A 27,976-nucleotide genomic window follows, 5' to 3' on the forward strand; every position below is an offset into this window, starting at 1 on the left:
CGCCGCGGCTTAGCCGGCCGAACACCACAGCAGTCCGGCTATAGCCTCTGTGATAGACCGCTCGCCTGGTGGTAGCCTAGTTAGCAGCTAACTAGGCTAACGGCGGAGCAAACTTCCAAACAGGCGTCATTTGTATAAAAATAACCACATATTGGGGATCTAAACAGTCTAACATCTAAACATCTAATCAGATCTAAACAGCAGCCGGGCTGCTGCGGTGGGCTGGCTAACCAGCTTCATCATTCCGGGGGAAAAAACGAGCCGGGGGAGACCTGGATGACAGCGGAGGTTAGCCGGCCGACCACCACAGCAGCCCGGCGGTAGCCTCTGTGATAGACCGCTCGTCCGGTGGTAGCCTAGTTAGCTTAGCTGCTCCACAGATGGAGCTTAACTGCTCCGCGAACGGCGGAGCAAACTTCCAAAGAGGCGTCATTTGGATAAACTAACCGCATATTGGGGGTCTTAACAGTTACTTTATCGCATGAAAAAACATTAAAACTTAATAAAGTGACGCATTAACAGTGGGAATTAAAATAATTTCTCGAGATAAACCAATAGCAGTCTTCTTCGTTAGTTTTCATTCAGCTCCTCGCCAACACTGCCCCTCCTGGTGAGGAGAGCGGCCCTTTGTGAATCAGCAGCTGTGAGTTTGTGGATTCTGTGTGGATCTCGGCAGGATTGTCTCAGAATTACGTCATTGCGGAAAGAGATGCGTGTGTGTGATTGGTGATCCACAAATGCAGAGTCACACTTCACAGACAGAATTTTCGGTTTTACAAATGGCTTTTTTGTTTTTACAAATGGAAAATTATACATTTACAAATATACAATATATTTACAAATACACATTTATTTGTAAAAACCAAAATACAAGTTACAAATTAGAAATTTGTATTTGTGGATAGCAAAACACGTGTGCAAACCAAGGAACATTTGTAGATCACCCTTTGTGGATAGCAAAACACGTGTGCAAACCAAGGAACATTTGTAGATCACCTTCTGTGCGTTTACAGATATTAATGAGACAAAAATAACTCCATAAAGGAGTAACAGAACAGGGGCCGTATTCACAAAGCCTTTTATCTTACCGCTAGGAGTGCTCCTAACTCGCGCTAAAAGTTTTTACGTAGGAGTTTTTTCTTAAAAGCTATTCACAAAGCCGCTGAGACCTACTCTTACTAAGGATAAATCACTAAGAGCAAACTAAGAGTGACGCCCTGGTGACGCCCCGTTGCTATGGATTGCGTCAATTCTTGTGCCAAGTTGGGCTCTGAACTTTCTGTCCAGTCGTGTTTCTCTCTGCCATCTGCATCTTTCTGCTACAGTTTTTGTCAAGTCTCACTTTCACTTTCAGCAGTGAGTGACGCTGTGCAACTGCAACTCCTATGAGGGTCAGTGCGCACACTCGCAAAGCAGCCGCTGTTTTTTTTTTCTTCCCACATTCGAATATTCATTTTCACATTCGTTGACAGCCCTAATATTATATGGTGATCATAATAATGATGAGAAAAGAAAATGCATTACCCACATTTGTGGCCTATAGCAGGATTCGAACCCAGACTGAGAACAAGTTTAATATACTGGAGGAGTTGCCCTATCACGTGAGCTATTACTACTAACTGATATATGTGTCTAGCGCACCCACCAACTTTTAAAAAATATTTTTGGCTCACATCAGCATGACTGCATCGCAGCGGTCGCAGTTACCTCGGTCCGACCGTTGTGACGCCTATATTGGACAGACCGTCACCGTCACTACTCCCGTTTTATAGCGAAAATGTTGTAGATAACAAAAAAAAAAAAAAAAAAACACAGACAAAAAGGCACTTTGGGCATCAATGGGCAAAGGGGCAGGTGCTCCAGCACCCCCCCTCTGCAGCAATTCGCAGTCCTCCATTGCCTCCAAAACATTTGCCTGGCTGCAGCCATTTCCGATTCTTTGTGAATAAGTCTTACTGAGTCAGGAGTCCTCACGAGGACTTTTAAGCTCTCCCAGACTTAGGAGCTACTTTTAGGCCTAAAATACTTTGTGAATTACTCTTATTTTAAAAAACTAGGAGTCCTAAATTTAAGACTGACACGCCCACTTTTTTTAGGAGTTACTCCTAAATTCGGCCCTTAGGAGCTACTTTTAACCTTAAGATTCTTTGTGAATACGGCCCCAGAAGCTGAGAGATGAGCTGCTGTGGACAAGAGTCTGCAACTTCAGCTCAACTTCAACTTCAACTTTATTCATTATGGGGGGGGGGGGCAATTAGTTTTGCAGTAGACAAGGACATAAAAATGACGCAAACCCTGTAACAGACACATACAATAAAAACATTATCATCAACATAGGAAGGGTGATCCACTAAGCACAACCACAAATCAACAACAGAAAGATGAATGACAGTAGTACAGTAAAATCAATACCTATATAAATAAATATAAAGTGCAAAAACACTGCAAATAAAAATGTAAGGTGCAAGAACACTGAATGCTTATTGCAAACAAAGCCCTGCACCTCTGCTTTAGGTGATCTGACACTGCAAAAGTACAGGAGGAGAAACAGAAAGTGTACCCTGAGGAGATTACTACTTACCTGGGGAGGGAACTCAAACTGCAATCTGTATCCATGATGCTACTCTTGTCCAAGAGGGTTTCCTTAAAGGTATAATGTGTAGGAATTCCCCCCATCTAGCGGTGCGGTTGCATATCTGAATGTATTCTTGATGTTGCATTCACATGAAATCGGGCAGACGTCAGACAGACAACAGACGCTGCATGTAACAGGATAAACAAGCGTGAAAAGCGGCAAAACAATACAGGCGTGACAATATGTTGTCATGGTGATGTGGTATTGTTTACCTGACCCACGTTTTACCGTCTTTCTCTCGTTGAGTAAAATTACATCTGGTTGGTTTGCCGACGGCCGTCTGCCTGACTGCACCTGAATGCAACATCAGTGCCTCCGTCCTCCTCACACTACACAGTGGTGACAGTTTTAACAGGCGCTACCTGGAAAACTTTCTCCCCGAGCCGACAGCTCCGCTGAGTTTCCGTGGTTACCTACGGTCACGCTGGCACTCAACGTAAAAAATGGAGATGCAACATGGCCGCCTCGGTTCGGTGCATCGCCCACTTGTCGACTTGTAACAACTCATTCTAAGGTATGAGAAAGCTTTCATTTGTATGCGGGTGTGATTCCACTTCAGTGAAATACGTATTTATGAAAGCAATATTAGATTTTTGCTAATAAAAAGCCAAATAAGTTACACACTGGGGCTTTAAGGTCAGGTCTTACCAAGGGGGCAGTTGTCGGTCTGAGAAGTGAAGCTCACTTCCGCGTTCAAAAAACTGCAATCCCCTCGGATTCCTCTGGGGGCTGGTGTCAGAAGGGAGCATTCCCCATAGACCCCCATGTTAAAATCGCCGACTTTACATCCTCAGTAAACATGTTAAAAGCCTGGTGTCAGAACGTTTTTTCGTCTCAATCGATAGTTTCTACCCCCGCACACACTCTGAGGGGGGTGAATTTTTTTTTAACTCTATAGTTTTACTGTTATTAGGTTAAAATTCTGGCCAATCAGGGCGCGGAAACGTTGAGTGACAGGTCCGAGCAGCTCCGTGGACAGCTGCTTCGAGGCCAGTGGGCGGGTTCTCGGCCGGCCAATCCAACATGGCGCTGTTCAGGCCGCCATATTTGAGTCACAAAAACGACTCCCCAAAACCAATGGGTGACGTCACGGACGCTACGTCCATTCTTTTTACAGTCTATGGGTCTTACGCAGCTCAGTAACACTGTAAACATGAACGTTTAAATACATGAGATTATTTTGAGCAGAGATTGTCACTGAGTTGAAAACATGGACTGTAGATAAATGGACGCAGCCTCTGTGATGTCACCCAGTTTGGAAGTACAGACCATCGGTGCCGTCTTGTCGCTACCTGTCTGTACCAACCTCCCAGTCAACCCAATAATGGAGGTGACTGGGCTTTTTTGATGTGCGTGTTTTTCTCACAGTTTTGCAAAGTCTGTGTATCCCAGACTTTGGTGCAAGCTCACTTGTGGTAAGCACACACTCATCCAACTGTTAGTCACAGCGACACACCCTCACTCATGCAGAAATGCAGGCCTCAATAAAATCAAAATAAGTGAATTATATAGAAATTCACCCCCGTATGAGATAGGAAGATAATCATTTTTTCTTTTATGCTTTCTCTTTCTGTTACCGTTTACGGTTTGTTCGTGGTGTACTGAGTGAATGTTGAATTAAAGGGACTATGCATCATCGGATGGAGAGTGAGACCATTATTTAGCTACAGCTCGTCCATATGTTCCCTTATAAAAGTCCACAGCCCTGCATCGCCCTCTGATCACCTGTGCCTCCAGTCAGCTCTTCACCTCGTTACCCTGCCCTGCTGTGGAAAAGCTCATCTCCACAACATCATTTATTTAGGATTACTGAAAAGTGGCCCAAGCTGAGCTATGCCCTCTGCCTGTGTGTGGATAGAAAGATTAAGACTCTTCTATGGGTCAGTGGCCACTGTTGCTCCTGGCTAATTACAGACTTAAAACACGTACTCAAACGCGTGTGCTTTCTCTCCCAAACACACAACCAGCATATCTCACCTCTCTCTCTCTCTCTTTCTCTCTCTTTCTCTCTCTTTCTTTCGGACTGCACTGTGCTATCACCATGGTAACAACAGACTGAGAGACTTTTCACTGCACCGGTTGCTCAATTGTTATCTCTATTTCTCTCTATCTCTTATTCCTCTCTGTCTACATCCTGATTATTCTGTACCTCCGCCATGCTGTGTTTTCTGACATGCACTGTTTTATTGACCTTCCAACATACACACACACACACACACACACACACACACACACACACACACACACACACAGAAGACACACACAGAAGACAGTGCATCTCTTCACTCTCAATCTCACACTTCTTCTGCTTTCTCTCCAGGCTCTCCTAACACGGCTGGTGGTGTGACGCGCTAACTCTTCCCGCCCAGCATGGCTGTGTCACTGTGGTTCCTGGGGGTGTGTGTGCTCAGTCTGGCTCACGTCGCCCCTTCCGGCCAAGGTAAGCGCTAAGCGTGACGCCTCTGAAGTGTTGATCCAGACACAGCAATCAGCAGAGATGAATCATAAACACTGTAAAGCAGCAGAGCGATAGATTATGCTGATCTATGACTCAGATATAACAAGTCATTGTTTTGCGAGACATGAAGTATAACTCAGCCTCTCTGACTCCAAAGAACCACAAAGTCATCTTGGCAAAGTTCTGAAAATGCTCTGACCCAAATAAGCAAAAGATTAGCAGAAGATTTTAAGTATGCAGTTTGCCGAAGGGACTGTTTCAGAAGCAATCGACTCATTCAGCACCACAGACAGTGAGAGCGCACTGGCAGCATACTGATCTCACCAATGTGTTTGGCTGGGGTTAATCCCGATACAGCAAAAACCTTTTCATGTGTACATGATACTCCAGATGATGTGAACATCGTCTTAACCGGATTAAAGTAATGTTAATGTGCTTTTCTCTAATAACCCAGGTTTATGCAGCTTAATATAGCAGTCAGGTGCCTTTGCACACAGAGGTGTGGGTGAGTGACAGCCAGCCTTCAAATGAAAGAAAATAAAAGTATTGTACTTGTCAAATTGCATTTTCCAATCACCTGACAGCCAGTAGGCTAAGCCTCATGCTCCCCAGTGACTGAAAACACAAGATGTTGTGATGTACCTACAAATCACATGGCATGAAGGTGTCACAGTGGAGGTGCAGTGTGAGTGATGCCATTAATCACACTATCTGGGCATCGAGGGATCTTTCCAGTGTATGCTTTCACACATGAGCATTTTAAAGATTAAATTAAGTCAGCCAGCAGGTGTTTACAGTGCAAGAACATTCTGCGTGTGTTAGAGCTATTGGCTTACATCAAATACAGGCATGGGCATGATTTGATAAAAGGATTCAGTGTCAGGTGTTTACATATATAATATAACTGGGGAATTATTAGTGTAGTGTGTGTATGTGTGTGTGTGTGTGTGTGTGTGTGTGTGTGCAGGGGTGCAGATCCGATGTCAGGATTGTGGGGGACACAAAAGTGATTTTTATTTTTTTTGCCTGTACTGTATGCAGCTCATAACATGCGACCATAAATCACAACTTAGTAGAGGCTCACCATATCATTCAAAAAGTACAGCACAGGGAATCATTTATTGTGCTTGTGTATTTGTCCTAAACAGCCAACAGCATGTATCACTAGTAAATTATCATTTTAAGAGTCTTGGACATATAATATCTGCTCACATTCTTATCTTTCGCCTCCCTCCAACCTTCCCAGATCCCCAATTCTTCTCACCATCTTCCTTTTCTCCCAGTGTATGGGACTACTTTATGCACGATTAATTGATATGGATGAATATCAAAATATGAAGCCCTAAGATTGAGGGGGTTGTTTCTTTTAGGCCTGCTGATGTCATTAGCGTCTGAGTAAGAAACTACCCATTCATTTGCATCGTAGTGGAGGAGACCAGAGATGCGATGTGGAGTCAGAAATACATTTGTCAAACATTATGCTATTTTACACCATTTCAATCATTTCTTTTTAGATGTGAATCTAAAATGCGAAGAATGTGAAATCTGAAAATAAATTTGTTCAATTTCGAATAATTTGGGGTATTTTTATTGGGGGGGACAATTCATGTTTTTCATAAATTGGGGGGGACATGTCCCCCCCGTCCCCCTCCGGGATCTGCACCCATGTGTGTGTGTGTGTGTGTGTGTGTGTGTGTGTGTCAAGATAGCTCATGCTCAATTTCATCTGTAAAGCGGACATTTAAAGGGAAACAACTTTGCTACTCCTCAGTCTGGGGAAAAATGATGTTTTTAGTTACCACATATTTAGAACAGGCACATACAAGGGGAGTCAGGATAGCTCAGCCTCTGCTGCAATATGGCCAGATGGTTATCCACCACTGAGCCCTGCCTGAAATACCTCAACAACTGTTACATGGATTATCATGATATTCTGCACAGACATTTATGGTGCCAAAACAATAAATCCTAATCACTTTACGGATGCACTGACACCATAAGGTTCACATTTGTGTTTTTCAGTCAAACGTCTGAACAACTACAGGGCGAGTTGTAAACATTTGATAATGTAGAGGTTATAAGCATGTTACCATAGTCATTCGGAGCATAACGACCTTAAACGCAACAAGGAGGACTCAAACGCACAGCTTAGAGGTGGGCTTAAAGGAAAGGAATTTATTCAAAAAACAAAATGCACTCAAGGAGGATGATAAAAGTACAACAAAAAACGCCCACGTGCAGGATCAACAAGACAGACAAAACTAACTGGCAACGAGACAAGTGAGACAAGGATTCTTTATACATGAGGTAGGGGAACACAGGTGAAACCAATCAGGGTGACAATCTCAATGCAGCAAAAAACCACACAAAGGGAGGAAGTCAGCATCAGAAACGAGTGGGAAAAGGTGAGAACAAAATAAAACAGGAAGTTCATGACAAGACTGGATATGATAGTGACTTTAACTAAACATAAAAAGACACAGACCACACATGAACACTTTACATTAACATGATTAAAATTAACACTAGCATGCTTAGCATTAGCATTCAGCCAGAAGCGCCACTCATGCCAAAGTAAAACTTGACAGTGAAACTTTAAGCTAACCTTAGCCCATAGCTGCATTTGCCAGCATTCAATTAACCTGGAGCATGCTTAGAAAAAAGGTGCTTTTGTAAACATGTGTCTGGTTTCCTGCTCTTCTGCGCAATGCTTTTTGTAAAACATAATTTAACATAATTTGAATAACATTATTCAAGCAGGTCAAATGAGAATTTTCCACCTTGAAACCCAACCAAATTCTATTAAAGCAGAAGTAAGCGATCTGGTCGTTTTGGCTAACTTCCTGTCAGCCGATGGAGTTAGCAGTCCCCGCCCTCGTCCCTACGTCACCACATTCATGCGCATCCCTTGGCTGCACACACAGAGTGGACCGCCCCTTTATGCCGTTCTCTCTCCTCATTGGATAAAGGTTGTAGGATACAAGGAAAGTTTTCTCCTCGGCTTACAGCAGAGCAGAGTGACTGACAGACCCGTGTTTCAGACCAAACACGTGATTGCTGTCGGAAGATATAACTATTTAAGACTTATATTAACACAAACATTCCGCTTACTTCTGCTTTAATAGTGGATAGATGTATACTATATATTTTTTATTTTGTTAATAGGCTACATGCAGTTTTGGAGGGTGTCAATTTGCTACACCTCAATTCTGTAAGTGTGATCATGGCTCCTACTGTAGACTGCCACTATGTCTTTGTGTGGTGAACCTACAGTTTTGTATGAGAGGGGTCAGGTTATGTTTCCAGAACATTTCGATTAATTCTGCTCAGTTCAGTCGAAAGAATAGAAATGTGCACTTTCTAAAAAATAAAAAAAATCTCCCTGTGTTTGTCCTCCCTCTCCCATCTCACCCCCCGCTGTCCCTCCTGAGCAGCCATGTCTCGGGCTGCCATGCCGTTTGGGCTGCTGCGCAGGGAACTGGCGTGTGAGGGTTACCCCATCGAGCTACGCTGCCCAGGAAGTGATGTGGTGATGGTGGAAACTGCCAACTATGGACGCACTGACGACAAGATCTGTGATGCAGACCCCTTCCAGATGGAGAACACTCAGTGTTACCTCCCTGACGCGCTCAAGATTATGGCCCAGAGGTATGTGTATGTGCTCAGTTACACATGTACTGTTTACAGTGTTTATGTAGTGGCTTAATGATGCAGCAAAGATGCTTATTGTCAAGCAATTCTTGTGCTATTTTGAGAACTAATCAATGAGACCACTGAAGGTTTCCTACACAGGCCTGCAGTGTGTGTACACTGCTGCACAACATACATGGGTTCATGTCAGAGGAAACATTAGACAAGGACAGTGCTTGTGTTGTAAGGCATGTGTACGTGCAAGTGCAGTAATCTCTCCATCTTAGTCTGAGTGCATGGCTGCACCATTAGCTGTGTACTCAGCAGTGTTTTCCTAGAAGAACTGATCAATTTTCTCTGCGAGGGAGAGTAGACAAATGGATTGTCCTTTGCTTCCCCCTTCCTGTCTGTTAATTACTCTCCCTCTCTTATTTGTTCTCTCACTCCATCATCCCTCCGTCCATCCATCCATCCATCCATCCGTCCATCCATCCATCCATCCATCCGTCCGTCCATCCATCTGCTCGTCTTCAGGTGTAACAACAGGACTCAGTGTGTGGTGGTTGCAGGAGTCGATGTGTTTCCAGATCCCTGTCCTGGAACATACAAGTACCTGGAGATCCAGTATGAGTGTGTCCCTTACAGTGAGTATGCACATATATAAATATATATATACATATATACACATGTATATATATGAACACACACATACAAACACAAAAAGGATCACACACAAATGTGTGTACAGTATGTGCATGCAAAACACTTTTAACCAACTTTTGCCTAGCTACATTTTAGGTGTGTTTTTTTTTTATCTCATAACCTGTGATGTCAGCTGTTTCCCTGAGAGATTTATTGTAGAAAAGATTTTTTTTTTTTCTCAGGGAGTTTTTGTGTATGGGTGTGTGTGTGTGTGTGTGTGTGTGCGTGTGTGTGTGCATGCTTATGTATTTGTGTGCGTGTGTGAAAAATACAGAAAGAAAGTTGGATGGAGAAAGTACAAAGAGAGAAGCAGTAGGACTTTTGCATTCTGTATGTCCTGTGTGTGCGTGTGTATCTGAGAGTGTGCGTATGCACTTGTGTGTGCATGCGTGTGTGTTTTCTTTTGCAGATTCACGCCACAGGAGTTGCTCTCTTTTCTCCACAGGAGCCTGATTGAGGGAAGGAGAGATGAGGGGAGGTGGAGGGAGGGAGAGGGGGAGGATGGGGCAGGAGGGGAGGAGAGGAGAGAAGAGGAGTGAGCTGCGTCGCTTTGTGCTTCTTTCTTTCTTTTTATGTAAACTATAATGTTTGTGGTGAGAATGAGTTCCGAAGTCTTTATCTGTGCAATTCTTTCTTTCTTTCTTTCTTTCTTTCTTTCTTTCTTTCTTTCTTTCTTTCTTTCTTTCTTTCTTTCTTCTTTCTTTCTTACTTTCTTTCTTTCTTTCTTTCTTTCTTTCTTTCTTTGCTTGCTTGCTTTCTCTCTTTCTTTTCTCTCTTGCTTGCTTTCTTGCTTTTCTTTACTTCCCTTCTTTCACCCTCTGACTTCTCTTTCTTTCTCTCCCTCTTTTTTCCTATGCTTGAGTAGAAGTGGACCAAAAAGGTAAAGACAATATATTGTAGCATCTTGATCTCTCCTTACCCCCGACCCCTCTCTTTCCTCTTCTTCTCTTCCTCTCTTCTGCCATTTCTCTCTTCCTCTTACCCTAGGACGTTGTTTCGTAGTCATGCTGGATGTTGCCCCCCTTTTTTCATTTCCTACTTGGTTCTTTTTTTTCCCCATTTTATCCATCTCTTGTTGTATGGAAACCCGTCCTTTTATCCAGTTTTATCCAGGTTCTGCACCTCGTCTCTCTTATTCTTGTCTCTCTTTCTATTTCTCTCCAGTTTCTTACTCTCTTGCTCCTGGTCGGTCTCTCTGTCTCTTGTTTCTCTCCCTCGGTCTCTCTGTGCACACAAACATGAACATGATCTTCTTTTTACCCTCTCTCTACTCTATTTCCTGTTCACACAAGCACTCTTTCTTTCTTTCTTTCTTTCTTTCTTTCTTTCTTTCTTTCTTTCTTTCTTTCTTTCTTTCTTTCTTTCTTTCTTTCTTTCTTTCTTTCTTCCTTCCTTCCACTCATCCTCCTCATGCTTATTTTCCCTTTTCTTCCCTTATAGGAAGAGCCCCTTATTTATCTTCATAGGAAAAATAAGACCAAATGTGTGTGATTGTGTATCCGTCTGGATGTGTGCTTACCAAGCACCACTTACTGTATGTGTGTGAGTGTGTGTGCATGCCTATTTGCATGCCGGTGTGAGACTGTACAGTAAACATACTGTGTCCATACAGTTATTGACATGGTGGTGGACCAATTGTTGTGCTCAGTGTAACTAACTTGCCCTCTCATTCACTTCAAGGCAAAATTTAGCCCCGCCTTCTGCGTCCCTGATTCTACCTCACACTCTTCACTCTTTTTGCACTAACCCCCCCTATACACACACACACACACACACACATGCAGTCACACACAAAGCACATAAATACACTCACACACCTTTCATTGCAGTGTCCCTGTTGTATTACTCACCACACACACACTAACAGTGTGTGATTACACTTTTACGTCTCTTCTGTTGCTTGCCTCTCGAGATCAGCACAGGTGTTTTAAATCCCTCTCTCTCTTTCTCTTCATTCTTTTTTCTTAATCTCGCCGCACCAACTGCATCTAACTCAATCCATTTTTCATGCATCAATCAATTTTCCTCCCGCACCTGCCTCCACTATCGTTCCACTCTTTTCTCACTTCCTTCCCTGCTCTTCTTCTCCCGTCCTCCCTCTCTCTTCCTTCTTACATTCTGTTACCCTTCCTAACTCCCGTCTTCCAGTTTTCGTGTGTCCTGGCTCACTGCTCAGCATCCAGCCGGCCTCCTCGCTCCTGGAGGCGGAGCATCAGTCAGGTGCGTGGTGCAAGGACCCGCTGCAGGCCGGGGACAGGCTGTACGTCATGCCGTGGACACCGTACAGGACAGAGGTTCTGTATGAATACGCCTCCTGGGAGGACTACCGCCAGAACAGAATCACCACGACCTATAAGTGAGTGTTGTGTATTATTATGCATAAATTACATCTTCATTTAACCCTCCTGTTCTCCTTCTGGGTCAAATTGACCCAATCTGTTCCCTTCTTCCACCCTTCCTTCTTTCCCTCCTTCCACCCTTCCTTCTTTCCTCCCTTTCTCCCTTCCTTCTTTCCACAATCCTTTTTCTCTTCCTTCCTTCCTTCCTTCCTTCCTTCCTTCCTTCCTTCCTTCCTTCCTTCCTTCCTTCCTTCCTTCCTTCCTTCCTTCCTTCCTTCCCTCCCTTCATCCTTACTTCTCCCTTGCTCTTTTCCTTTCTTTTCCCCTTCTTCCTTCCTTAAACAAATCTTTTCCCTCCCTCCATCTTTCTTTCCTTCCTTTTTCCCTTCCTTCTTTCCACAATCCCTTTCCCCTCCCTTCCTTCCTTCCCTTTGGCCTTACTTCTTCCTTCCTTGAACAAATCTGTTCCTTCCCTCCATCTGTCTTTCCTTCCCTTTTCCCTTACTTATTTCCACAATCCCTTTCCCCTCTCTTCCTTCCTTCCCTTCGTCCTTACTTCTCCCTTGCTCTTTTCCTTTCTTTTTCCCTTCTTCCTTCCTTGAACAAATCTTTTCCCTCCCTCCATCTTCTTTCCACAATCCCTTTCCCCTCCCTTCCTTCCTTCCCTTTGTCCTTACTTCTTCCTTCCTTTTTGACCCAATCTGTTCCCTTCTTTCTTTCCTTCCCTTTTCCCTTCCTTCTTTCCACAATCCGTTTCCCTTCCTTCCTTCCTTCCTTTGTTCCCTTCTTCCTTCCTTCTTCTTCTTTCCTTGAACAAATCTGTTCCCTCCCTCCATCTGTCTTTCCTTCCCTTTCCCCTCCCTTCCTTCCTTCCCTTCGTCCTTACTTCTTCCTTCCTTTATGACCCAATCTGTTCCCTCCCTCCATCTATCTTTCTTTCCTTGTTCCCTACCTTCTTTCCTCCCATCTTTCCCTTTGTCCTTCCTTCCTTCCTTCTTTCCTTTCATCCTTCCTTCCTGCCTTCCTTCCTTCCTTGACCCACGAGGACAACAGGAGGGTTTAAAAAAGTATAGCTGCACATGGTGACTACATATTTTCCATCATGTCCTAGGTTGCCTAGCCGCGTGGACGGTACAGGCTTTGTGGTGTATGACGGCGCCGTGTTTTACAACAAGGAGCGGACACGCAACCTGGTCAAGTATGACCTGAGGACTCGCATAAAGAGCGGCGAGGCAGTGGTGGTCAATGCCAACTACCATGACACCTCGCCTTACCGCTGGGGAGGGAAGTCAGACATCGATTTGGCAGTGGATGAGAACGGCCTTTGGGTGATCTACTCTACTGAAGCCAATAATGGACGCATTGTGGTCAGCCAGGTGGGTGCAGTGATAGCAGATCAATAATTAGAGAAGGTTTCAGTTCTCTAACCCCCGATGTGGTCCCTCCTCCCTTGTTGCAGGTGAACCCGTACACCCTTCGCTTTGAGGGCACGTGGGCCACAGGATTTGACAAACGCGGGGCGAGCAACGCCTTCATGGCCTGTGGCGTGCTCTACGCCGTTCGCTCCGTGTTCCAAGACGACGAGGGGCAAGCGGACGGTCGGGCCGGCAGCGACATGGTGGTTTACGCCTATGACACCAGCCGTGGACAGGAGTTGCCCGTTCAAATCCCATTCCCCAACCCTTACCAGTACATCTCCTCCATAGACTACAACCCCAGAGACAACCAGCTGTACGTGTGGAATAACTATTATGTGCTGAGATACCCGCTACAGTTCACCCCGCCGCCGCCCACCAAAGGTTTGCAGTTTTTTTTTTTTCAACACTTTATTTATAAAGTTTTTAAGTTTAAATCACATATAGAACAACAGAGACAATATACGGAACAAAAAGAGAGCAGGACAAAACACTGCCAGGCCACAGAGATATAAACATGTAAAAGTTACAGTTATGCATGTCAGCTCACACACTGACCAGTTTAGTTTAGTTTAATTTATTAGTTTAATAAGGGACAATGTGCAATTACATTAATCATTTAAAGGAAAAAAATGAAAAGATGGTTGCACCAGATTTAGCTCCATCTGTAGTCCCTACACATAACATAAAAGTAATAAAATGCACAGAATACAAGCTATTATACAATAGCCACCAGGACAGAGTCAAGAGAGTCCAAAGAGCCAGGTCCAAATGAAGACAAGGAGACTGGAAGCTTGGCTGCGCAAAGCACAATGTAGACAGTACAAAACAAAATGAGACAGAATAATAGTGTCCAGTGTAACTAGTCCAGAGGACGATGTCTGTCACTTTGAATATACTCAATAAAGAGTCCCCAGACATCAAGAAACTTGTGATGAGTGTCTGACAGAGTGTATCAAATTTCTTCCAGGTAGATACAAGAAACCATGTTGTTCAACCATTTCTTAAAACAGGGAGGAGAAACTGATTTCCAATCTCTAAGAATAAGTGGTTTTGCTACGACCATACCAAACATAAGGGCTTGTTGTAATGTTGAGGGAAGAGTGAGAGAGAAGTTGGAACAGCCCAATAATATCAGATGACTGTCAGGGATCAACTGTTGGCTGTATATAACGCTGTACAAATGGAAAATGTCTTCCCAAAAGTTCTGCAGCTCAGGGTAGGACCAGAAAAGGTGACCCAGAGTCCCGTCATGTGATTTACATTTATCACAGGCAGCAGAAATGTAAACAATGAATGACTTCAAATTGATTAAATTGAAGTCTGGCGTTGATAGAGCAAGATTTGATCCTCTTAAGTCCCTGGGCCCACAGCTCATCTGAAATCTCAACCCCAGTGTCCGATACCCAGGCTGCTTTAATATGGAGAGAAGGGGCTGCCGAACTAAAAAGATTAACAAATAGGGATGTCACGATTACTTGTTTTCCCAATTAATTGTGGTATTAAACGTCACAATTAATTAATCGTAAAGATTCATTAATACCGTGACTTTTCAAAAAATATTATGTTGGAACCATATCACCAGATGTGTGCCAAAATAAACGTAACATTGAATTGGTAGGAATGTAGATGTTAGCGTGTCATTTTTAATTAAAAAAGCAAAACAAAACAAAAAAGATTAAAATTAACTTAAACATTTGGTATAGATGACAATTTATGACCTGAATATTTCAAACACTTCCCCTGGAGGATTAATATTTGGTCCTATATTAATAGATACTGGAAATGTTTTGTGTAATGAGTAATGTAATTATATTTTGACTATATTTAATCATTTTACACATTCCTAGTATTGTGAAATTAATTAATGCATAATAATCGTGATTATCGTAGTACCGTGATTATTTCTCTGACAATAATCGTACCAAGAAAATTTATAATCGTGACATCACTATTAACAAACTGAGAGATCAAGTGTTTGGAGGTGGGAGGTTTGGTCATAAGTTCATAGAAGCTGTGTTGCTCAGGCAAAGTTTCAAAGTGAGGGATCGATTGTCGGAAAAAAGTGTCTGGAAGGGAGACCAAAGCTTTGCAGTTTTACAAGTGCGGATGTGTCATTCATTACAAGTCATGTGATGAGTCCGTTCAGTGACCAATGCTTTTCTTGCCCCCAGGTCCCCTCTCCTCTCTCATGACGACCGTCCACTCCTACACGGCCACCGTGGCATTAACCCCGGTGCGGCCCTCAGCCTCTCACCCGATCGGTGTCATCAATCGAGGGCCTTTTGACCAGCGGCCAATCACAGCCATGGTCCCGCTGACTCCCCGTCCTCCTCTGCGTGTCCCCTTGGCTCCTGGGGGTCCCGGTCAGGTAGGCGGATGTGAAGGTCGGGTAGCACGAGGTGTGCAGTGGCCCCCCACCCTGAAGGGAGAGACGGTGGAACGGCCCTGCCCTAAAGGCTCACTAGGTAGGTGCAGCGCTCAGGAGTGTGTGCAGATGGAAGCTAGAGATGCATCGATCCAGTTTTTTCTGATCCAATCCGATACTGATACCGATCCAATACTACTGTTGAATGAATGAAGTGTATACCTTGTCATGTGAGTGAAGACATAAACATTTAGCCTTGTTAAAAAAATGTAACAAATTAGCACAGATATAAATTAATATTATTTATTAACCCTTACAAACTGTTCAAATTTGATACCTTTACAGTATGGTTCGGGTCAATTTTGACCCGGACCAAGAATTCCCTCATAGTAAGTGTCTATATTGAATTTTAAACTGCAGATCTATTTAGAATGTTTAAATAGCCTATGACACATACATTAATGTATGATTAAGTGTTTAAAAAAAATTCAGAGAGCAGGGAGAGTGCATTTTTTAAGTTTTACAACACTCGTTTTTGGAGAAAAACTTCTACTATTACACAGTATTACATCCTGTTCTATATAAGACATAAACACATAAAAGCCACAATGATTTAAATATATTTCATTGAATTTTAAAATGGCATGAACATTGTGGAACTGTTGGAATTCATAACAAAGTGTACATTAGCAGCGAAAAGAAATAAATAGAATAATATAATAAATAATACTAGATCGCTGTAACTGTATTGCTGTGTATGATATTACTGTACTGTAATAAAAAAGAAATGAGTGGATCGGAATGCTGGATCGGCCTCATTCATCCGATATCTGATCCAGCTAATTAGTCAATATCGAAGCCGATATCCAATATCAGATCGGTGCATCTCTAATGTAAGCACGCCAGTTACAGTATGTTATGTAATTGTGTGTGCGCGCATGTGTGTCATTTTGTGTGTTTCTGTATCTCGTTTCCCTTTGAAATGTAGTCTGTTGTCCTTTCTTTGAACTTACCTTCACATGAGACACAAAAAGAAATAGAGAGGTTATTGTGTTCAGAGGAGGTGAGTTCATCAACTCTTCCTCTCGCTGTGCAGCTGTCTTCCTCAGCCAAGTGCCGCCTCTGAAGAGAAGCTGTTATGCAGATTATGTAGATAAGCCTGTGGTGCATTTTGCCTCTTCCTAATTATGCTGGACTTGGGTTTAATACAGAGGTGATAATTACACCAGGGCATTATGTAATCCTAAAAACCATGTTTCAAACTGAAAACAAGTGTAGCTGTTCACTGATTCTTGTACACAAATTACAGAATTAATCTGTACTAGAGGGTCTACTTCTGTGTTTCACTTAATATGACAACATTTCATTTTCAACATACACTGTGAATTTTCTCAGCCTCTTTTAGTCCATAGTTTTGTTTTGACGGTACATTCAGTGTGATATGTTCACAATTTGATCATAGAGCTCATTTCTAGCAGCGACAAGTTTAAAACCTCCCACTGTGTATCACCAGGTTATACACCAGCCAGTTGACAATGTTTATGAAGAAAATGAAACAATCTAAATAAGCCAAAGTTAACAGTTTTTATCCAAAGCGAAAACAAAGCTAAAATCAGAGTGAATGTGAAGTATTTATTAAATATTTGGATTCATCTAGTTGCCACTAGCAAGACTTCAAATGAATATTGACGTAGCTGCATGTCTCTTGAATCTGTAAAGCTTTGCTAACACTGTAACATTATGAAATGCTAATATGTTCAGGGTGTGTTTTTTTTATCTTTAGTTATTCTATACACCTAATGGCAAGAAACATTATCATCAAGAAACATCACATATTTTTTAAGCTAAAGCAAAACTCAGACACGACTGTTTATATCCATTACGCCAACTTTCTTTTGCTTTAATGGATTTTGGGCTGTAAATACATAAATTGAAGGGAAATCAGAAGTCAAAAACCATCTCAGTAGACTTCTTCACCGTCTGCAGATCACTCCACAGTTTAGACACAAACTGGATAACAGTAAATCAGAACTGTGCACTAAATGTAATGTCGAGGTGGGGAGTTTTATTCATTGTGTTTGGACTAGTAGATATATTCATAAATACTGGCAAGATGTGGAAAATCGTTTACTTTTCATTTTTGACATCAAACCATTGTGTCTACTGTTTGGCCTGGCAGACACACAACTCCAGAGTGCACTGCACATTCCAAAAGACTCTTCTCTATTCTCACTTTTTGTGCAAGGAAGAACATATTGTTGCAGTGGATTGACTGTAAATCCTCCACAATAGCTGGATGGCATAAGGTTATTTTTGACATGTTACCTATGGAATACTTAACATACAGGTCCAGATGTATGACTGAAGTTTTCTATAACATCTGGTCCCCATTCCTGACTTCTATTGGTACAAGACTAGCAGCCATTGTGCTGAAGGGCCTGGTGGACCATAAACACACAGGGGTTATGAGTTCGGATGCACTTGATGTTAATTAGATAAGATAATCTTTTATTACGGACTCAGGTCCATTATAGAGAGACAATACAAAAACACAAAACATTAATGATGCTGCGGTGGTGGATTGTAAGAACTGGATGCTGTCCTTGGGGAGACACCCCCCACTCTTACTTTCATGTATCACATATGTCTCTTTTGTTTACAGTATGTACGATATGGCCCATCCCCTATTGTTCTTGTTGTTTTGGTTGTTTTTGTCTATGACAGCCCTGTTTGTTTGTTTTGTGGCTGTCTATGCTGACTTGTGTCTGTGTTCATGTATAGCAGACTACTCACAATGACATGTTAGTAGGGCTGGGACGATATGCTTTTCTCCCGATTCGATTCTTGGATGGCAATTTGATTTAAATTGCGATTCTACGATACTGCCGATTCTCTCGATTTTTAGTCTGCATTTTTTACATTTATCTGCACACAAATACTGTAGGAGCCTATAAATTAACATACTCCATTATAAAGTGAACTTAAACCCTTTTCAAAACCTGTACTCTCTGTATGTAAAAAAGGCTAACAAATGCACATTGCACAATATTTAAAAAAAAAAAAAAATTGATTTTTGGAAAAAAAAATCGATTTAAAAATCGTCAAAAAAGATATCGCGATATTTATGTGATTTTTTCTCCCACCCCTACATGTTAGATATGTGAAGGAATAGAAACTGTATTTTTCTTTTTTTTTTTTCGATGGCATAGCCTTCCATTCATGTCTCTCCAGCCTCTTGCTCTATATTTGTATGTTCTCTTTTTCTAAATTTGTTTTTGTCATATGAAAACTCAATAAAGATATTGAAAAAAAAAAACAAAAAAAAACATCTCAGGTTATAAAATCCCCCTCTGTCTGTCTGTGCAGGTATAGCCTCCTATCAGTGTATGTTGTCTCCAGTGGGTTGGAGCTCCAGAGGGCCTGACCTTTCTAACTGCACCTCTCCCTGGGTCAGCCAAATAGCACAGAAGGTTAGTCTCTCTCTCTCACACACACACACACACACACACACACACGCTGTGCAAATGCCCTAAAACCAGTCAGCAAGCAGTTCCCTCTTAAATGTTAAACTATTTGACATTATGTGCCTCCCCCACTACAGATTAAAAGCGGGGAGAATGCAGCCAACATCGCTGGGGAGTTGGTCAACCTGACGCGGGGGCGGATCTACGCCGGTGATGTCAGCATGTCTGTCAAGCTGATAGAACAGCTGCTGGACATCCTGGACTCCCAGCTGCAGGCCCTCAGACCAGCCAATAAAGAATCCGCCACACGCAATTACAACAAGGTAAATTGTTCCTGTCGTCAGTGTGGATGACTTGACCTTTCCCGCAAATGAAAGCGGAAATGTCATTGATGATGACTGGAACAATAAACGTCTGCTTCATTTCTGCTTTTCAGCTGCAGAAGAGGGAACGCACATGCAGAGCTTATGTTCAGGTAAACTATGACAGACAGTCGGGGTGGTGCGTGGCGCAGTGGTTAAGGCGGCCGCCCCATGTAGAGGCTACAGTCCTCAACGCCGGCGTCCCCGGTTCGAGTCCCGCGTCGGGCAGACATTTCCTGCATGTCATTCCCCCTCTCTCTGCCTCCCCCTTTCCTGTCTATCTCACTGTGCTATCAAGTAAAGGCAAAAACGCAAAAAAAAAAAAAAAAAGAACTATGACAGACAGTCTGACTTTCTGGCTGACAGGCTGATTGGTTGATTGATTGATTGATTTGAGTGATTCATTGTCTGGCATTCTCATTGTCAGGCTGTGGTTCAGACAGTTGACAATCTGTTGGGTCCTGAGGCTCTGGTGTCCTGGGCTGATATGAGCGGCGCCGACCAATCCCGCTCTGCATCGCTGCTGTTGGACGCAGTAGAGAAAGGAGCGTTTCTATTGGCCAACAACCTCTATGATGTCCGTTTCAGTGACAGGGCACCAAACGTTGGTATGTGGTCTTTCTGTTTCTTTTGCCATTTCTTCTTCATTCTTCTTCTTCATTCAGCAGCTCATCCAGCCCGTTGTGCTGGTCTCTTCGTGTATGTCACAGATCTGGAGGTGTATGTGCTAAATACAGAGGCAGACATAAAGGACCTGACGTTCCCTCACTCCTACGACAGTGACAGCATCTTGCAGATATCAGCGCTGGCCCTGCAACAGTACAGTAACAATGGTCCGTGGCATGATATGAAATTGATCAACATTTTGTACATGTGACCCAAAGTGTATTAATGACTACTAGTAGCTTTGTTTATAACATTTTTTATTGTATTTTTATTTCTATCATCATTGTTATTATTCTTTATTTATTTTTTGTCATTTACCTATTTTTCTTATTCTTTTATCTTTTTTCTCACAGTATAATTATATGTTAAAGTTACCTTATTATTTATTCTTATTATCATCCTTACTTATTGTGTCATTCATCCGTCTATTTTATTCTTTTATTTTTTTTTCTTTCATAATATAATTGTATGTTAAAGTTATCTTATTTTCTGTGTGCATCTGTTCCTCTTTTTTTCTTCTTTTTTGTGAGTATTGTCTATCTATTACACTCCCTTGAGTAATGAAATAAAATCGTGATCAAAAAAAAAAAAAATTGTACATGTGCAGAGCTAGTAGACCATGGATAGGGTTGATAATGGTGATGATCGGAACAGGATTGTGGATAGCTTATAGTACTATTCTACTAATATTACTAACTACGACATAAACATCTAAACATTGACTCTTGTTATGTGTTATTCCTGTCCTCACTGTGTTGTGTTGTCTCCTGTTTTCCCCTGCAGGCCAGGTGAAGCTGGTTCTCTCTCTCTATAAGAACCTGGGCTCCTTCCTGACCACACAAAACTCCACTCTGCGGCTGGGGCTGGGGCTGGGCCAGGGCTCGGACGTCAGGCGGAAGAGTCTGGTGGTCAACTCCCATGTGATCTCTGCGTCTGTGCACAGAGGATCCAACAGGGTGTACCTCTCTGAGCCCGTCATCTTCACTCTCAGGCACCTGCAGGTGCGTTTGGAAGTGGGTTTACCTGAAAATAACAACCAGGAATTAACAAATTCCTAACATTGTGCAGAATATGGTCACTGAGCATTAGTGTGTTTGTTTCCCCAGCTGGAGAACCACTTTGGCCCCAACTGCTCGTTCTGGAACGCATCAGGGCTTTCTGGGAGTGGCAGGTGGTCTACGCAGGGCTGCCGCCTGTTACACACCAACAACACACACACAACCTGCGCATGCAACCACCTGTCCAGTTACGCTGTGCTCATGACGTACCAGCAACCTCCAGTAAGTGACACACACACGCACACACACACACACACACACACACACTTTTGTGTGATATGTGTACCTTCTCTCAACACCAACAACAAAAGGGTATTTTGCTTTTGCCCCGAGGTGATAATTGGATCAACAGTTTGTCGTGCAATTTGTCTGCTATTCTACTTTTCTATTGCTTTCAATTGGTTTAAACATGGCCTGGTGCCAAACTTCAACTTTGTAAATCTACCTCCATCTTTTGACTCCAAATTCCTCCGCCCTTATGCGCTCATTTGCTGTAGCACAGCTGGACCTCACCCCCACTGTGCTCTTCACAAGAGACAGAGGGAGTGAGAAATGCTGCAGGGTAGTTTGTCCTGACAGGAAACGGATTTAAGTCTTTCTCTGTCAGATGCTCTTTTTGTTGAGTGTGATTTTGTTCATTTGGCACAAAGAAACACGAGCACTCCTCAATGAAAACACAAGATAGGCCTACATGCTCCACATATTATCATAGAGCTGCATCAATGCACACGCTCCTACATACAGACATATATGGAAGTATATTGCATTCACTTCCTAATTTATTTTTTGGTTTGTTTTTCTAGGTAATTAGGGTCCGGGCAGCTAAGCTGCCGGGACACTATTGTATTCCGAGGAATTCTTCTTCTTTCTTTCTTTAGGGTCCGGGCAGCGCAGCTGCCAGGACACTATTGTATTCCTAGGAATTCTTCTTCTTCTTCTTCTTCTTCTTCTTCTTCTTCTTCTTCTTCTTCTTCTTCTTCTTCTTCTTCTTCTTCTTCTTCTTCTTCTTTCTTTCTTTCTTTCTTCTTCCAAGGAAGTCATACTTCCCATGGGCGAAAACTCACCAAACTTTGCACAAAGGTTCAGTCCCATGCCAGATTCACTCAACTCCAAGGACATGTGCCCCCCCCTCCTAGGGGGGGCACAATAAGCATTTAAATTTAAAAACTTTAAAAATTCCTACCAAACCAACGGTAGATGCTACAGTGTTGAAACTTCACCACAATGTAGCCTCAATACTGCTGAAACTTTTGTCCACTTAAACTTATTACAAATTATGAAGTCCATCACTCTGTTTTTTTCAATAACTGTAAAACTTTTAAAATGTATCTCCTCCCACAATTTTTGCTCAATTGACACCAAACTTGCTACAGAGCATCTCCAGACCGTCCTCCACAAAACTTGTTTCTCGGATTTTTGATTAAGCAAAAATTGAGCCTACAGTGCATGAAATCGTTTGACTGTAAACAGTACTGTAAACATATACCATCAAATTCTTGATAAATACATTTTCAAACGTCCTGAAAAAAAAATGAGAATATTCTGGAGTCATGGTTGATGAAGTTTAGCAAATATCAGAATTTTAATTCAAAAACTGAATTTTCTAGAACATTTTGAATTCTGCTCTCATGGGAACAACTGCAGTCAATGTGAGTGTGGAATTTTTAAACATCAGATTTTCTCTTATGAAGCAAAACACTTATCATTAAAAACAAATCACCAACATTTCCATGCTGTCAAGATGCAATTTATGTATTATCAGATTTTTGTTTAGATGACTGAATTTCTGACTTTTGACCATTTCATCACAACAGCTGCCCGGGCACTGACTCACCTGAGTGGATAAATGAAGCTACACAGCAGGTTTCACTACCAGCTAATTAGCTCAGCGAGTTAGGAGCTGATTCTTGGTGTCAGAGGCTGTGGGTTCGAGACCCAGCAAGGGTGATGATAACGATGACAGATCAAAATGTCACATGTCCTCAAGCTGTTTTGCTGTCTAGATGCAATTTATGTATTAACAGATTTTTGTTTAGATAACAGAATTTCTGACTTTTTGACCATTTTTGAAATCTGCGTTCACAACAGCTGTCCGGGCACTGACTCACCTGAGTGGATAAATGAAGCTACACAGCAGGTCTCACCACCAGCTAATTAGCTCAGCGAGTTAGGAGCTGGTTCTTGGTGTCAGAGGTTGTGAGTTCGAGACCCAGCAAGGGTGATGATGATGATGATGACAGATCGATATGTCAGATGTCCTCAACATGAAATACAAGACAATTGTCCTAATGATGGCATCACAGCAAGCCTCTAAGTTTAAAAATCCAAATAGCTTGGACTGGACCATGTGCGAAGGCTCCTAACATCTTAGAGTCACAGTAGATGTTTTACAAATACATATCTTTATTTTACCTCAAAAACGGATTTTTCTTTTTACTGTGGTTTCAAATCTGCCTGCGCGACAGTGAAGGGCTTACTCAATTTGTGAAGCCACTGTTGAATGCTACTTGTCAATTAGCCATAGACAACGGTCTATGGTTCTAAAGGTTGTGGGTTCAATCCTCAAATGATGCAAATTGAACATTATAAGGACAACTGTCTTGTCTTCCTATTCTCCTGTTTGTTGCTCAGAATTGCCTAAATATGCCCAAAAGTAGCCCGGACCCGACCCATTGCTGCGCAGCAGCTATAATTATTTCTGTTTTTCTGACTATTTTTTTTCTGTTTTTCGGGGTAATTTTTTTTGACCTAACGAGATTTCAAAATCCCGCGAGAAGCTCCCACCTGCAAGTAACGTGTAACCGCTGCAGTCAAGCCTCCACTTCATCACGGATCTATTACATCTTAGAACCATGAGATACATTGTTGAGGGTTTTTATTCAAACTCCACTTTGGTTCAGGTTCCACCATTGCTTTATTTTCCACACTGACGGCTCAAACACATACAGTAGAAGCATCAACAAACTTTTCCCGGGGCAAGCTACACACGTCACATCAGGGAGCGTATAACAAACATCCTTCAAAATAAAAGAACTACTCATAACACAATGAGTAAAGGCACTTTCTTTTATTGCTTAACATACATCCATGGATATGCTCCACAAAAAATACAGTCTTATTTTCACTGTGTTCCAAGTAAATTCAGATTTATATTGAAAGGAAACTACTGTTATTACAGAACTCCTCCTCAGAGAGTGTCACTCAAAACAGTCTCATTTAGCACCTTTATTTTGAAATCAGTCCTTATGTTACTTGCAGGTGGGAGCTTCTCACAGGATTTTGAAATCTCAAAGCTGATATACATATTACCATATTACCACAAAAAACAGAAAAAAACTTTGTCAGGAAAACGAAAACATTATTCAAAAAAGCAAACAAAAAAATAAACTAGTCAGAAAAACAGAAATAATTACCTTGGAAAACAGACCAAAAAAATAAATTACTCAGAAAAACTGGATTTTTTAAATTTTTATTCAAGATGTCTTATTGTTGATGATCTAAACAAACCCCTTTTAAATTGTTTCTTCTCCATCAGTTTGGGGCCGGGGTAGAGGAGCTCCTGGTCTATGTGGTGTCATGGGTGGGCATCTCTGTAGCACTGGTGTGTCTGGCCACCTGCCTGACCACCCTGTGCTGCCAGGGTTCACCGTGGCACACCGACCACAGCACCATCCACTGCAACCTGTGGGCCAACCTGCTGCTCACTGAACTACTCTTCCTCGTTGGCGCTAACAAGACACAATATACCGTGAGTCACAGTGAGAACCTGGATTCATAAAAAAAAAAAAAAAAAAAAAATATGGAAACAATGTTATGCAGCAGTTACATTTTTTAACAGCTCTGTCCAAATCATGTCGATACAGCTGTTTTTGTGCAATGGTATGTTTGTATTGTTTGTTAAGTGGATGTATGTGTTTTTACTGGTGGCAAAGTAGTTTCCCCTTGGGGATCAATAAAGTTCTATCTATCTATCTATCTATCTATCTATCTATCTATCTATCTATCTATCTATCTATCTATCTATCTATCTATCTATCTATCTATCTATCTATCTATCTATCTATCTATCTATCTATCTGACTTTGTGATACAACAAAGTAGTTTATCACTTTACAAAGTTGTGCTGTGTTGCCTAAATTGTTTGCATAAATTATTATACAGTAATTCAGAATGACAGATTTTTGTCATTATTTCTCTCTTTCTTTTTTCACATTTCCAGGTTGTCTGCTCCATCGTTGCTGGCTTGCTGCACTTCTCGCTGCTCTCGGTGTTTTGCTGGTTGTGTCTGGAAGGAGTGGAACTCTACCTGCTGCAGCGCGAGGTGTTTGAAGGACGTAACTCCAGGAGGAAGTATTTCTACCTGTGCGGCTACTCTATTCCCGGACTGGTGGTGGCCGTGTCTGCAGCCATAGACTTCCGAGGCTACGGTTCAAAGACTGCGTAAGTTGACTAATGTGTCTGTGTTCACATTTTGTATGCAGCCAGTTGCTCCATCTGTGTACTGTTTTCCTTTGTCGGCTCCCAAGCTGGCTTTGTTGTTTTGGAGGTTCTTATTTTCCTGTGATTTGTTTGTGTGTGTGTGTGTGTGTGTGTGTGTGTGTGTTTGTGTGCGCGTGGTTGTGTAGATGTTGGCTGCGAACAGACAATTACTTCATCTGGAGCTTCCTTGGACCTGTTGCTGTCGTCATAACGGTGAAAGTTCTTGCTCACACAGAGATTTCCAATATTTCCTACTGAATCATCAGCATGTAATGACATCATGATAAGTCAGTATTGTTGAAGGAATATTAAACTGTGATTGGTGTTTGTCCTTTTTGCCCTCAGTTGAACCTCGTTGTCTTGGTGATGACCTTGCATAAGATGCACAGCACCGCTGCTTTGAAGCCAGACTCCAGTCGCCATGACAACCTGAGGTAAGTATAGCATCTCATGCTGATCTTTTGTTAGTCATTATGTGGAGAGCTCTTTGTGTCCCGGTAGCTTTGGCTCAAGTCATTAGCAAAACATAGTTAAGTTACATTTAAAACCGTAACAGACCCTGGACTGATCAGAATTGTCATGTTTTCTCTACTTCCCTGTCTGTTGCAAGACATTTTTTCAATATTATATATTTCAATATTTTATTTCATATCTTCGTAGTTTCATAGCTTTCAAACAGAAGCAGAAAAGAAACAGAAAAGTATAAAGAATTGTTTGAAATGAATGTTTCTTGGACTTAAGTGTGTTGTATGTGAGGAAGCTTTTACACTTAGAGATGAATATTTAATCAAAATATATAACCATGACTCAAGCTGAGGCAGTGAATCAATGCAAATGTAAAAACATATAAAGGATGTGACACAGCCTTTCTTTTGTCTCATTAAGTTCTACCCAGCTTGGTAAACAGCATTTCCAATAGTTTGAAGTCAAGTGCAGCTTTTGAAAAGCCAGAGTCAAATGCACTGCAGGGATCTCGGCAACACCATGAACTATTTAGTCTCTGCATGCTTTTCAGGAAGAAAAGGTTAAACCTGAGCAAGGTAAAGCAAACATTTTTTACAGCAAAGCCGTCTAAACGGTAAAATGGAGGAAAGAGCTTGCATTCAAGAAAGGATAAAAGGGAAGCTAGGGAGGGTGTTAGCAGTGTCACTTAATCTGTCTGAATCCTCTTTTATTCAGTTTTTCTTTTCAACACAAGAGAGTCTGGTGATGGTGACGTTCAGGAAAATTTGAGTGTGTAAACTTTGACATCAATTACATGCACCTCGCTCTTCAGCTGCCTTGTGAAATAGTTTAACAGTTGAATCTTCTGTACTTTAGTATCGCAGAGCGGAAGAAAATAACTCTCTGACGGAGCCAGTGAAGTGAACTCTTGTTTAACTAGTTTGTCTTAATGATACAGAAATGTCACTATTTTGTCTCCAGGGCTTGGGCAGTTGGTTCCTTGACGCTGCTCTTCCTGCAGAGCGTCACATGGTCGTCAGGCCTGATGTTCCTGTCTGCTCCGTCTCTCCTCCTGGCTTATCTCTTCTCCTCCCTCAACACGGCCCAGGGCCTCCTCATCACCATCCTGCACTGCAGCCTCGCCAGGAAGGTCAGCCTCTGTCTGCGTTATGATGGACCTGCACATGTCTCCTCCGTCTGTCAACATGCACCGTTTAACCGATACGTTTCATCATCCATAGGGCCAGAAGGACTACGGCCGCTGCCTGCGTCTCTCCCAGTGCTGCGCAACTTCCTCTTCCAGCTCTCCAGACTCGGTAAAGGGCTCTGCCCTACGCTCCAACAGCCGCTACACCAGCAGCCAGAGTCGGAGAGCCACCGCCAACAGACAGGTGCAATGTGATTCTCAGTAACGCTCTGTGGGCCAGACCTACTAAAGGTTTGCGTGTATTAAAACGTGTGCAAACGTAATTGCACGCGCTGTTTTTGCATCTTTACCACGTCTGAAAACCATGTACTAACTGATACAACTTTGTGAAAACGTATGCGTTTATTGATTTGATGCCTACTAGAGCCCCATGATCTTACATCTCTGCATTTCCTCACGTCTGGGTCAGTCTGTAACAGTTTTTCAGCCGTGTTAAAAGTCTTTTACGCGCCGTTACGCACGTCTGTCCTGCAGTGCGCTCCTCTCCAGTACCTGGCTGCTCAGCTCATCACTGCTGTCTTCACCCGTCTTTGATCCCTCTGGTCAGTGGTCAGAGCGTTTAGATCCGTGTGTCCCACCTGAGCTCTATATTACGTAATCCACTGGATCATGGGCGGCACACACACACACACACACACATATTATAGGTGTGTGATTGTCGCTGCAGCTGCTGCCTGTTCGTCACTATATGACGAGTTGGGCCCTGTAGAGATTTGTGTTGATTAATCTAAACAGAGCGCGAGAGAGAT

General features: G+C 42.4%; 1 protein-coding gene across 4 annotated transcripts in view; it reads left to right on the plus strand.

Annotated features, from left to right (window-relative positions):
* LOC146991291 (adhesion G protein-coupled receptor L1-like) overlaps nt 1-27,976 on the plus strand; it is a 44,380-nt gene that overhangs the window by 11,386 nt on the left and 5,018 nt on the right. For 2 of the 4 annotated variants that reach the window (XM_085800841.1, XM_085801006.1), the window contains exons 3-23: nt 4,956-5,075; nt 8,528-8,741; nt 9,258-9,367; nt 10,291-10,305; nt 11,574-11,781; nt 12,876-13,140; nt 13,224-13,563; nt 15,354-15,647; nt 18,914-19,017; nt 19,149-19,334; nt 19,448-19,486; nt 19,801-19,981; nt 20,084-20,206; nt 20,823-21,040; nt 21,146-21,319; nt 24,633-24,845; nt 25,317-25,537; nt 25,723-25,789; nt 25,922-26,010; nt 27,002-27,170; nt 27,262-27,411. In XM_085800841.1, the coding sequence (XP_085656967.1) occupies nt 5,006-5,075; nt 8,528-8,741; nt 9,258-9,367; nt 10,291-10,305; nt 11,574-11,781; nt 12,876-13,140; nt 13,224-13,563; nt 15,354-15,647; nt 18,914-19,017; nt 19,149-19,334; nt 19,448-19,486; nt 19,801-19,981; nt 20,084-20,206; nt 20,823-21,040; nt 21,146-21,319; nt 24,633-24,845; nt 25,317-25,537; nt 25,723-25,789; nt 25,922-26,010; nt 27,002-27,170; nt 27,262-27,411 (3,450 nt within the window). In that variant the 5' untranslated portion in view covers nt 4,956-5,005. The remainder of the gene's footprint in view (nt 1-4,955; nt 5,076-8,527; nt 8,742-9,257; nt 9,368-10,290; nt 10,306-11,573; nt 11,782-12,875; nt 13,141-13,223; nt 13,564-15,353; nt 15,648-18,913; nt 19,018-19,148; nt 19,335-19,447; nt 19,487-19,800; nt 19,982-20,083; nt 20,207-20,822; nt 21,041-21,145; nt 21,320-24,632; nt 24,846-25,316; nt 25,538-25,722; nt 25,790-25,921; nt 26,011-27,001; nt 27,171-27,261; nt 27,412-27,976) is intronic. The other 2 variants (XM_085801046.1, XM_085800925.1) reach the window with 1 other exon arrangement.

Source organism: Trachurus japonicus, chromosome 1, assembly GCF_045865225.1.
Source record: "Trachurus japonicus isolate A0001 chromosome 1, Traja_1.0".
NCBI lineage: Eukaryota > Metazoa > Chordata > Actinopteri > Carangiformes > Carangidae > Trachurus > Trachurus japonicus.